General features: G+C 41.6%; 1 protein-coding gene across 2 annotated transcripts; it reads right to left on the bottom strand.

Moving 5' to 3' along the window:
- Positions 1 to 2,290: 2,290 nt before the first annotated feature.
- On the bottom strand, positions 2,291 to 12,603 carry LOC144604363 (tubulin beta-3 chain-like). Of its 2 annotated transcripts, XM_078418668.1 has the most exons (5): positions 12,466 to 12,603; positions 9,061 to 9,169; positions 7,734 to 7,844; positions 5,586 to 6,669; positions 2,291 to 5,459 (listed from the first exon to the last, which is right to left on the bottom strand). In XM_078418668.1, exons 1-4 carry the CDS (start codon positions 12,520 to 12,522, stop codon positions 5,603 to 5,605), a joined length of 1,344 nt encoding a protein of 447 aa, XP_078274794.1. In that variant the 5' UTR covers positions 12,523 to 12,603; the 3' UTR covers positions 2,291 to 5,459; positions 5,586 to 5,602. The 2 variants fall into 2 exon arrangements, with proteins under 2 accessions (XP_078274794.1, XP_078274793.1); XM_078418667.1 differs by having other exon boundaries at positions 2,292 to 6,669.

The following is a 12,603-nucleotide window of genomic DNA, read 5'->3' as shown; positions in this document are numbered from 1 at the left end:
CATTCTTTACTGGATAATTGAGTTTTTTCTTGTATTGAGTGAGCTAGCACATCTGTTGGGGGTTATTGTTTGTTTAAAATCTGATGTTATTTGTCCCTCAGTATTCCACACTCTAAACTCTTGGTGCATAGTTGAAGATGCCACCCACTTTATCTGTTGCAATATTGGCAAGGAGTATTCAAATCGGGGCAATGGGAAATATTGTTCCCCACCTCCCCAAAAAAATAATGGTTGAGGGAATGGTGGTGCATGAAGGAATTCTGTACATAGTTCATTAAAAAAACTCAGATCAAAGATTACCAGACTATTGATCCATAACTCAGTTGTTATTAGTACATCTAGAGTTGCTGATTTTGATTAGTGCATTCATTGTTCATGTATTGTTGATTGTGAAGTTTGCAATTGGCATTGCTTCTTGGATGGACAGGCAAATACAAAAGCTTGTATTTTTAATTAAAAGGCAAAAATCCAACATCATTTGGTACATAGTTTCGAAGTCTTGCTTCATCTCATTCATCGCTGAGTCTGAATCTGCAGAAGCTGCCTCTAGTTGCTGTTCTACGCAGTCTATTAACTTAGTAGAAATATTCCCTGTGGCCACACTTCTGTTAAACTAGCAGTTAAAAAACCAGGCTAATGTTTTATTGTGGCCTGGTCAGAAGGAAACCTTCCATCTTGCTTAAATGGAGACTGGGTGTTGTTTAATAAATGCAATAGGAGTGGTTGGTGTTCATTTGGAAAAAGGTGGATTTAACACCTAAAATCCTGGTATCTCAAGGCAATACACATTATTGTTCTTGTTCAATATCAAGGAAAGGGCACCAAATCCAAAGTGATATACTTTAGGGGTGAGTTCAGAGATCTGATGAAAAGCAGCAAGTAAGCAGAAACATTTTCAGAGGCAATAGCCATGAATACACAGTGAAGCCTAATTTATTCTAGATTGTACAAAATTGAATTGGAGTTTTGTACTGGTCTCATTTGCCAAATATTTAATTGAGCAACTTATTTGTTATATCTTAAAGGGTGTACTGCATTTATATCTCACATCTTGCACTGATGCATATCATTTTGTGCATTATCTTCAAGTCTTGCATCACCTTATTCTGTGCCCTGTCGTGAAGAACATTATTTCAGCTGACTTTTATTTCATCAGACAGCTTTTGTAGTGATACCAGGTTCATGACCTTGATGCACACGCTATCATTATTAAAGATCTCAACTAAATTGAGCCTTTGTACAAAATGCATGGCATTAATAGGAGGATGCTGAAAATAAGCCAAGTCTTGATTAGATTGCCCCCCCCCCCCCCCAAAAGCATATACCGACCTTGACAGACTGTTCTTTCAGTACCTTGATTTAACACATTTGATATTAATAATGACATCTTCTGCACTGGGGCAGGAAAAAGCATGGCAGGTAATGTGTGAACACAGACAAGAGGTTTTGAGAGGCAGCTGTTTTGACAAAGGCTAGAGATTAAAAAAAGATGTGAAGCAGAAGGATTGAAGAGTTGTGAATTGTGAAGCCAGAGGAAAGAATGTAGGGGAGGGGAGAAATAGGTGCACCTCCTCTAATCTCATCTGCATCTAATGTTCCCAATGAGGCCTCCTGTACCAAGCGTAGACTCACCAACCACTTGCGCTTGGTCAGCCAAGGCCTACCGGATCTCCTGGTTGCTAATTATTTTAACCCCTTCCCATGCCCATACTGACCTTTTTGTCCTGGGACTCCTCCGTTACCAGTGTGAGGTCACACACAAACTGGAGGAACAGCACCTTGTAATTTGCTTGGGTAGCTGAGAACTTCATTGTATGAACATTGAGTTCTCCAATTTTAGGTTACCTCTAACAAACATCTTCCCCTCCTCCCTAACACCCCCCTTTCTCTCCCCCTTCCCTGTGCCACACCTGGGCTCACACACCGATTTCTCCTTACTCCATCAATCCAAAGAAGGGTCCCAACTCGAAATATCGCCTACCTGTGTCCTGAGATGGTGCCTGCCCCACAGAATTACTCCAGCACTTTGTGGTCGGACTTAAAATATGGGGTCAACCATTCAGGATAGGTCAGGGGGATTCTTCACCAAGTGGGTAGTGGATCCTTGGAATCACCAGTCCAAAATAGCTGTTGAGATTGGTAGATTTTGGGATATTAAAAAAAATCTAGAATGTGGTGTTAGTGCAGGAAGTGGTGCTGAGGTAAGATCTGTCAAGATCTTATTGAATGGCTGACCAAGCTTTGAATGAAGTCTGAAGACGGGTCTCGACCCAAAACGTCACCCATTCCTTCTCTCTTGAGATGCTGCCTGACCTGCTGAGTTACTGCACCATTTTGTGAATAAATACCTAGGCTTTGAATGATGGAGATTTACCAGCTGAGTTTTTGGGATATCCTAATGATCACTTTTATTGATACTTTATTCATTTTTTCTCACAAACCAATTTAACATTCCTGGTGTGCTGTGGATTTGGAATTATTTATCCTGGTTTTAGTCCAGGCTATTGCACTATTAGTCCATTGGCACAACCACCATCCTATCAGTGAGCTACCAGTGGAATGTGTCCTTCATCATTGCTTGATTCAGCCATTGATATAAGTGATGCACATTTATTGATGTAAGATAAATCATATTTATAATAAGACTAAACATGGCCCTAAAAAAATCCTCACTGTAACACACAGCACCTTGTACAATAGCATAAATGATTTAAACCTTTTTTCAGTAACATATTGTGCAGATGGGCATGGTTTTTATTGCACAAGCCATCCCAATCCAATTTGTCAGTGCTTTAATTGAACGACCTCATACATTCACAAACTCCATCTTGCATATCCTATTCTTTTGGCAGGTGCTTGTTTGGTTTTCCCTTGAAAGTATTGTAGTCCATCACAATTTTTCTATAGCATTCGCGACAATTAAGCCAGCATTTACACCAAGAAATAAAATGCTTAATTTCAGTGCTGAGGAAATGTAATTCTTTGAGGCTGGTGGCAATGGGGAGGATATGGAGTATTTGTATGGTGTGGGGCAATGTGGGAGGGTTTTTTGGGGGAAGGTGAGAAAATTAAGATCCAATTCTCTAAATTCTGCTTATGGCTTGTACTTTGCAATGAGACAGTATATGAGTATTTAGGCACAATTAGGCATTTACTGTGGGGGTTAACAGATTTATGAAGTCTATGCTGCCCCATGATTCCAAAACCAAGGTCCCCCTCTAAAAATGTTTCATTTTAAGAATGCAAAATAATTTTACATCTAATGTGGGTTGCTAGTTGGAGTTTTGATATAATTAAATCGAAAAATATCTACTCCAGTTGATAGAAGTTACTGACAAAGGGGAGACTGGTTGTCTGTGAAGTGTTGGTGCGATTTCTTGAATCAATACAGACTAAGTGGAGCTGCCAGATAGGGAGTTCCACGATGTTGGGATCGTGCGCCACCTGGAGGGGAGCTGAGGTGATGCTCTCAGATACCTGCTGCGTTTTCCAATAGACCCAATCAATGGGAGATCCAAGAACACGAGGAACACACACAAAATCTTTTATTATTTTCCTATCATTTGTTGGATATCGTAATCATTAAGAAAATGAGAACTGATCTGTCTCGTTGCAGTTGTTTATAAGTTGGCACTGTACAACTGGGTTTTGTATTTAACATGCAAACATCGACATATCCAAGCAAACGAGCAAGTTTTAAATAATTAGAGCAATGCTGAAAATCATAACCAAAATATTGCAAACACTCATCAGGTCAGGCAGCATCCGTTGGGAGGGAATCAAAGTCAACCTTTCCCTGAGGATGGGTATGCAAGCACACTTTCAGTTGTGAGGGAGGAAATGGAGAGGACAAAGGGAATATCTGAGAGTGTAGACCACAGTGGTCAAGGTACAAATTATTTGAAAAAACAATTGTTGGAAACAAGAAAATAGACTCAAAGTGAACCTGAAAGGCAGAGTTGCAGCTGGAGCAAAATATATGTGAGATTACCTTTAATTGTGAATTTCAGTATGAAGTCTGAAGGTTGTACTTTGGCCTTCAGAAAATGGAAGATGAGGTGGTGAGCTATTGTTGGGCAGTGGAGAGACAGGTCAGAGTGGAGTGACTTCTAGTCTCGGGTGACTGGAGTCTCACGGTCATCATTGTGACTGAATGGAAGTGTTTTAATTTATATTCATTTGACAGCATTTTTTGTGCTGCTATTGTTGTTCTTGGAACCTCTCATTCAGCATCTTCTTTTCCAGTTATGGTAACGCCCATAGTATTTGCATCATTACCGTGACCACTTCCAAATACATTAGTCTGGTTATATTAAATATTGCAAGCAAGGCAAATAAAATGTGATCACTTTGTCAAGCTCCGTAACATTCTAATGAATCAGTTTTCTTCGTTGTATAAAATAGTCTTACAAAATAATCAACGTCACATATTATAGCACATTGTTGTGAGATTGCTGCTCAACCTACTCTTGAGCCTGCGGTGTTTAGCCTCTCTCGGCCTATCCTAGCCAGTCGGTTAGTTGGCAGGTCAAGTAGATTTCATTCTGCAGGTAGTGGTGTGAAATTAAAACAAAAGTTGCTGCAAAGACTCAGCAAGTTGGGCCGTATCTGTGCAGAGAGAAAATGTTAATGTTTCAGGCATATGACTGAAGTTCTGTTAAGGATCTGAACATTAACTGTTTCTCATTCCATAGATGCTGCCTGATCTGTTGGATATTTGCAACATTTTCAGGTTATATTTCAGATTTCCAGAATCTGCAGTATTTTGATATTGGGTTTCCTTCTCTATCTTAAGTATGTTTTGCATCACAGCAAAGCGTGGGGTGTGGGATCTGGATTGTGCCATCTATGTGCAACTTTTGAAATGTGATCAAATTCTGCTAGATAAGCTTTAGCATTTGCCAATTAAAACATTTGATAGATTCCTTTTTAATGAGCATTGGCATAATGCCACTCTTAGTATATTTTGGTTCAGTTAAGGAAATAATATTTTCTCTTTCCAAAACATATATTTTGTACAGCCAATCTCATGTCAAGTTCATACTGCTGGAGGCATCTGTTCCTGCTGTGAATACATCTCATAGAATTAAAAAAAATATTTGTCAATATTACTATTTATCCCCTCCCCCCCCCCATCCATTCCACTATTGCATTATTTGACTGCCCAGATTATTCAAAATATGTTTATGTTCAGTATGCAAACACCCAATATTTCCATGTGATGCTTCAAATTTAGTCTGTAATGATGGAAGGGTAATATATAAATGCATGAATCTCTATGAAGATGAAAGTCGCTTTGAGATTTCAATTACACACCTCCAGGCCAGCAAAGGTATGTAGGTTAATTGACTGGGTAAATGTAAAAATTGTCCCTAGTGTGTGTAGGATAGTGTTAATGTGCGGGGATCGCTGGGCGGCGCGGACTTGGTGGGCCGAAAAGGCCTGTTTCCGCGCTGTATCTGAAATATGAAGGAAAAAAAAAAAGTTATTTTCTGGTCTGTCCATTTAAAATAAAATCATTGTTCCTGTAGATGTTCTGATATATTTTGCTGTTGTATTCATTGTTCGTTTGAATGGTAATATACCTGATTGTTCTAGTTACTCAAATTGCCACCAGTTCAGCTTCTTCCACTTCATACTCTTCATCTTCAACCTCAATTGTAGCATCTTGGTACTGTTGGTACTCAGACACCAAATCGTTGATGTTGCATTCGGCTTCTGTGAACTCCATCTCATCCATGCCTTCTCCTGTGTACCAGTGGAGAAAAGCCTTCCTTCTGAACATGGCTGAGAATTGCTCGGAAATGCGCTTGAAGATCTCTTGGATTGCAGTGTTGTTTCCGATGAAGGTGGAAGACATTTTGAGTCCACACGGTGGGATGTTACACACGGCCACTTTGACATTATTTGGGATCCACTCCACAAAATTATTGCTGTTCTTGGTTTGGACAGCTAACATCTGCTCCTCCACCTGCTTGGTGGACATCTTGCCTCTGAAGATTGCCGCCACAGTCATGTATTTTCCATGTTGTGGGTCGCAGGCTGCCATCATGTTCCTAGCATCGAACATCTGCTGAGTGAGCTCTGGCACAGTCAGTGAGCAATACTGTTGGCTCCCACGGGCCATCAATGGAGCAAAACCAGGCAAGAAGAAATGTAGGCGTGGAAATGGAATCATATTGACCGCCAGCTTTCTCAGGTCCGCATTGAGCTGACCAGGGAAACGCAGGGAGGTGGTGACACCACTCATCGTCATGGCGACTAGGTGATTCAGGTCACCATAGGTTGGCGTGGCCAGCTTCAAGGTCCGAAAACAAATGTCGTACAAAGCCTCGTTGTCGATGCAGAAAGTCGCATCTGTGTTCTCGATCAGCTGATGGATGGACAAGGTGGCATTGTACGGTTCAACCACAGTGTCGGAGACCTTTGGCGAAGGTATCACACTGAAGCTGTTCATGATTCTATCGGGGTACTCCTCTCGGATCTTGCCCATGATGAGGGTGCCCATGCCGGAGCCGGTGCCTCCTCCCAGTGAGTGCACCAGCTGGAAGCCCTGGAGGCAGTCGCAGCTCTCACACTCGTGCCTCATCACATCCAGTACGTTTTCCATCAGCTCTGCACCCTCCGTGTAATGGCCTTTGGCCCAGTTGTTTCCAGCACCGGAATTTCCTACAGCCGGGCAGACAGGATGTGAGGAGAAGAAGGAGACAGAAGAGGCCAGTTATGATGCATCTTCAATGGACCTGACAATGGACCTAAGCTGTAATAAGGATTTATACTAGTCACTTCTTCATGATTCTAAACCATGGCTGTCACCTTATTGAAGGTCTGTGGGATAAATGTTCATTCTAATATTTTACTGATTTTGCAACTACTCAAGAGAAATCAGAAAGGTCTGCTCAGTATTTCTATCCCCATTATTAAAAATGCCTGCTGGGTAACACTAACCGTGGTATCTGATCTTGCCCTGTGTCTACAGAGTCTTGTCCATTGTGCGCTGTGACAACACGTCCTCCCTTAGGGCCACTCCAATCCCCATCATCGGCAGACAGGCCAGAGGAAGCCTACAATCAGCACCACAGACAATGACCAGCACCAGCACTGAGGCCACAGACAAACGGGACACAGCTAGGTCTAATTAATGGTTATTGGACCAATTCACCTGCACTTTGTCAGCCCCACTTCTTTAGGAACACCTCCAGGAGTACCAGGTGAGATGGGGTACATCAATCCCCTTATTAATTGTGCCTCCTCAGTGAGGATGAAGGACTATGCCCCTGTGCAGACCTTGGCCTTCCTATCACTATTATCTGTCTTTGGGAATAAACCACATCACGTGAGTTCATCCTACTATGAGTGTCAGTGTGGTCATTGTCAACTTGGTGTCATGACCAACACCACAGCATCTATTAATTAAAGTCTTACTGACTATGACTGGCCTTCACTGGAACAGACTAATGTGATGGCCATTCTGTTATCTTTTATTCACTGATCAGACTGTTGAAACTGGTATCCAATGGATAAGACTCTTACATCCATTTTCTTTTGTGTTTCTTACTTTAAGGTTCTCGTTAATATTGTTCTATGACCCAACAAATGGAGCGCACATCAGAAATGTGCACCTAGAGCCAAGACTAAAAATCACTGCATTCAGGATAACTTGAGTTTTTACAATGAAAATGTTTCAGTTCAAAAAGAGCTTTGCTTTGCTACTCTATGAGAGAAAGCTGTACCATAGATGAAGTTATCTGGTCTGAAGAGATGTCCAATGCGGCCATTTCGGACACTGTCCATGGTTCCAGGCTCCAAGTCCACCAGTATTGCTCTGGGCACGTATTTGTTACCTGGAGGTAAAGATATATTAGTCTCACAGTACACGATGTTAACATACTTTTGAATGCTGATCAAGGTGAACAAGGCCTTACAATTAAATCCATCTATTTCATGTTTCTCTGCACTGAGCAACTCTTTGATATTCTTACAACAGGTCAGTCTGGATGCTATAACACCTCCCATCAAACATTTTCTGACCTGGAACAGATTAGATTCAGACAAAAACATGCTCTACACTGTCCCAGGGCATACTTCCAGATGACATAGATTCTGGGTTGATTTTAGAGTGAACTTCTCTTGCACTGTCCCTTTTAACAATCCAAGTGCAGCATAAGCACAGGGCAAAGCAGCATCTAGAGACTCATGAGTCTTTAACAAGAAATAAAGTGCAGGCAGCATCTGTGGAGGGAATGGGCAGATGAAGTTTTGGGATGAGACCCTTCCTCAGACTCTTTATCTACACTGTTGCAACACTGTCCTAATCACATATTCAGGGAAGCACCCTCTATTGGACAAGAGTAAGGGCGCAGCGGTAGAGTTGCTGCCTTACAGCGCTTGCAGCACCGGAGACCCGAGTTCGAACCCGATTATGGGTGCTGCCTGAACGGAGTTTGTACGTTCTTCCCGTGACCGCGTGGGTTTTCTCCGAGATCTTCGATTTCCTCCCACACTCCAAAGACGTACAGGTATGCAGGTAAATTGGCTTGGTATAAATGTAAAAATTGTCCCTAGTGTGTGTAAGATAGTGTTAGTGTGCGGGGATCGCTGGTTGGCACGGACCTGGTGGGCCGAAGGGCCTGTTTCTGCGCTGTATCTCTAAACTAAACAAAACTAAAGTAGTATTTCTTCCATTTCTCATTCAGCTGTGTGTGTGTAAAGTTTTCTTTCAGTTTTACATTTGTATTATGCACATTGGGGAAAAAAATGAGGTAAAGTTTACAATCCTGTGGCCAGCATACCGTAGAGATCATCTACCAACTTTGGTTCCATTACTGAAAGGACTGAGAATGACTCCCACATCCAATTCCCTGGAACATATGCTTTCAAAATATTTATGGTGCCTGTTTTGGAAAATAATTTTGAATTCTGTATAGGATTCACTCTTTGTGTTGTAGAACTTTGCAGATTTTTAATTTGCTACAAAACTAGTTTGATAAATGGTTGCATACAGTGCATGTACATAAATACGATACGTTTGATGCTCCTTATCTAAGTGACTTTCCTCACCATGTGCTTCCTTGAAGTACACGTTGACTCTTTCAAGTTGGACATCTGATTCTCCATTGTAATTCCCATTGGAGTTAATTCCATGTTCTTCACTAATTACTTCCCAGAACTGTCAATAGAAAATGTGAAGTATTTTGTTAAGATTAATAAGCAAATCCTAAATATGGTACCATCAAGAAGATCAAGATCAATGTTAATTGTTTTATTCATTTTACAATGTATGGGTGGACTAACAAGGCCAGCATTTATTGCCTACACTTAATTCCCTCAAGGCCTGCTTGATCCAATACAGTCCTAATGGTGATGGTATATGAGGGACTTGCAGAATTTAAGTCCTTTAATTATGAAATAGGGCACCGAGTATAGACACTGGATCATTACGTTGCTGTACAAGACATTGCTGAGGCTACACTTCATAAATTCATGTGACAGGAGCAGAATTAGATAATTCAGCCCATCGTCTACTCTGGCATTCACTCATGGCTGATCTATCTTCCCCTCTTAACCCCATTCTCATGCCTTCTCTCCATAACCCCTGACACTTGTTCTAATCAATAATCTATCTCTGTCTTAAAAATTCCACAGATTCACCACTCTCCGATTAAAGAAATTCCTCCTCATCTCCTTCCTAAAAGAACGTCCTTCAGTTCTGGGACTATGACCTCTAGTCCTAGACTCTCCCACTTGAAGTATAGTGTTCAGTTTTGGTCAACCTGCTACAAGAAATATACCCATTAACCTCAAAAGAGAGGCAGAGAGAATTTATGAGGATGACTCAGACTTTATTCCTTGGAACATAGGGAGCTGAGTTGTGATCTTATGGAGGTGTTGGGGAATCAAGAACTAGAAGGCAAAATGTAAGGTGAGAGGTGAAATTTTTAATAAGAACCTGAGGAGCAACTTTTTCACACAGAGAATGTGCATAAATGGAATAAGCTGACAGAGGAAGTTGTTGGTACAGATACAATAACAATATTTAAAAGTCACTTGGACAGATAAATGAATAGGAAAGGTTTAGGATTTGGATCAAATGCGGATAATTAGGACTAGGTTAGATGGGCATCTTGGTTGGCATGCACAAGTTAGGCTGAATGTCCTGTTTCCATACTGTATAACTGATGCTAAATCAGTATGGTGTACAGCTTTGAACAACTGGCAGGTGGTGATGTTCCTGGTACCTTTGTCCGTGGTTGTGGAGCACATAGTTTTGGAAGGTGCTGTCAGAGTAGTCTATATAAATAACACACTGCAGTCATTGTTCATCAGTGGTGGGGGGAAAAAATACTTACAATGGGGATAGGGTGCAATCAATTGGGCTGCCTTGTGCTAAATATTGTTGAGCTTGAGTGTTTTCCGATCTGCTTTTATCCAGACAAGTGCAGGGTTCCATCACACTTTTGACTTATTCCTTGTTGATAATGGAAAGGTTGGAGAATCAGGAGGTGAGTCACTTTCTGCTGGACATCCAGCCTCTGACCTGCTGTGTGTGCTAGCCGCACACATATGGTTTTTGATTGCTTGTGAATCCCATGATGTTGATGGTTGAGGACTCGGTGGTGGTCGTGTCAATGAATGTCAGGAGTGGTGAGTTAGATCTTTGTTGCACATGGTCATGACCTGGCACATGTGTGTCATGAGTATTACTTGCCTCACTGGCCCATGTCCAAACGCTGAATCTTGATGCGCACAGCCATAGGTTGCTCCATTTGCTGAGGAATCGTGAATGGAATTGGACATTGTGCAATCTTCACAAACATCCCTATTTCAGATTTTATGATGGATGGAAGGTCATTGATGAAGCAGATGAAGATGGTTGGGCCCAGGATACTGATCTGAGGATCTCCTGCAGTGTTGTCTTGGGACTGGGATGCTGGACTTCTGACAACCACTGCCATTTTCCTTTATGCAAGGTATTTTGTCCAGTCTTTTCTGCTTGATCTCCATTGACTTCAGACAGACAGTGGTAGAGCATTAATTTACTGGGACAGCACAGACTGCATGGGAACCTTTACCAGAAAGAACAAGCTGTGAATCTATCCATTTACAAATGGAGGCCAATCAATGTTCCCTTTGTACATGTAAATTCCACTTCTGTTGGCAGGGAGTTACTGGAACAACTCTATGACGCGTAAACAAGACTGACAGGCATTTCGGAGTAATTCCCCCACACCCATCTCTGTTCTTATCTGGTTACTCTCAGCACATTACCACTCATTTTAACCACATGCATGACATTGCCATTTTAGACTGGATTATTCAATGTAATATTAAGATCCACAATTATACAGAAATTAACCACATGACAATTAATTTTATCTGAGCTTTATAACATTAACTGTTGGTATTTTTGTTATTTTTTTTCTCTATCTAAATCAAAATGCATATGGAGAAATTGCAGATGTTGGTATACACCGGAGATAGACACAAAATGCTGGAGCAACTCAGCTGGACAGGCAGCTTCACAGGAGAGAAGCAATAGGTGATGTTTCGGGTTGAGACCCGTCTTCAGCCTCAGAATGTTAATAGACAATGGACAATAGGTGCAGGAGTAGGCCATTCAGCCCTTCGAGCCAGCACCGCCATTCAATGCGATCATGGCTGATCACTCTCAATCAGTACCCCGTTCCTGCCTTCTCCCCATACCCCCTCACTCCGCTATCCTTAAGAGCTCTATCCAGCTCTCTCTTGAAAGCATCCAACGAACTGGCCTCCACTGCCTTCTAAGGCAGAGAATTCCACACCTTCACCACTCTCTGACTGAAAAAGTTCTTCCTCATCTCCGTTCTAAATGGCCTACCCCTTATTCTTAAACTGTGGCCCCTTGTTCTGGACTCCCCCAACATTGGGAACATGTTTCCTGCCTCTAATGTGTCCAATCCCCTAATTATCTTATATGTTTCAATAAGATCCCCCCTCATCCTTCTAAATTCCAGTGTATACAAAATGAATTTTGTTTGTACAAACTGTTATTTTTATTTTAAGTACTTTTTGAGATGTATTGTTATTGAGATGTATAGTTTATCTCTCAGATCCATGCCAACATAATTCACAGACTACGTTCTCACTCTGTCTTCCATTGAGCATGGAATATTGGGCTTGCACCAACTGACATGGGAGATGTTACAATCAACAACTGATATGCGGGCTTGCTCAACATCTCACATGAAGGCAGTGTCACTGAAAGCGAGAGCATTGTGTTGTCAGCCTAGATTATGCACTGAAGTCTCTGGACTGCGTAACATAACAATGACCATCAGACCGACAGGTTGATGTGCTCTTGCGGTGATGGTTAACACATGGACAATTGTCATTGACTGTCGACCAGACAAACCCCTGCAGCACAATTCCAATGCACAAATTTAAAAAAGGAAAACCATAGTAATCGTTAAACCAAAGTCCACTTACCTTGCTCCCAACTTGGTTGCCACATTGGCCAATCTGGAAGTGCACTATCTCACGCATGTTGGCGAGTCTATTCTCAAATTGTTGCCGATTTAAAGTCCCAACTGCCCCGTACCTTGTCAGCAACAGCTGTTTGTCACA

Source organism: Rhinoraja longicauda, chromosome 22 (genome assembly GCF_053455715.1).
Source record: "Rhinoraja longicauda isolate Sanriku21f chromosome 22, sRhiLon1.1, whole genome shotgun sequence".
NCBI classification, from domain to species: domain Eukaryota; kingdom Metazoa; phylum Chordata; class Chondrichthyes; order Rajiformes; family Arhynchobatidae; genus Rhinoraja; species Rhinoraja longicauda.
Note: the sequence above shows the minus strand (reverse complement) of the source record. Positions and strands in the feature narration are given on the sequence as shown.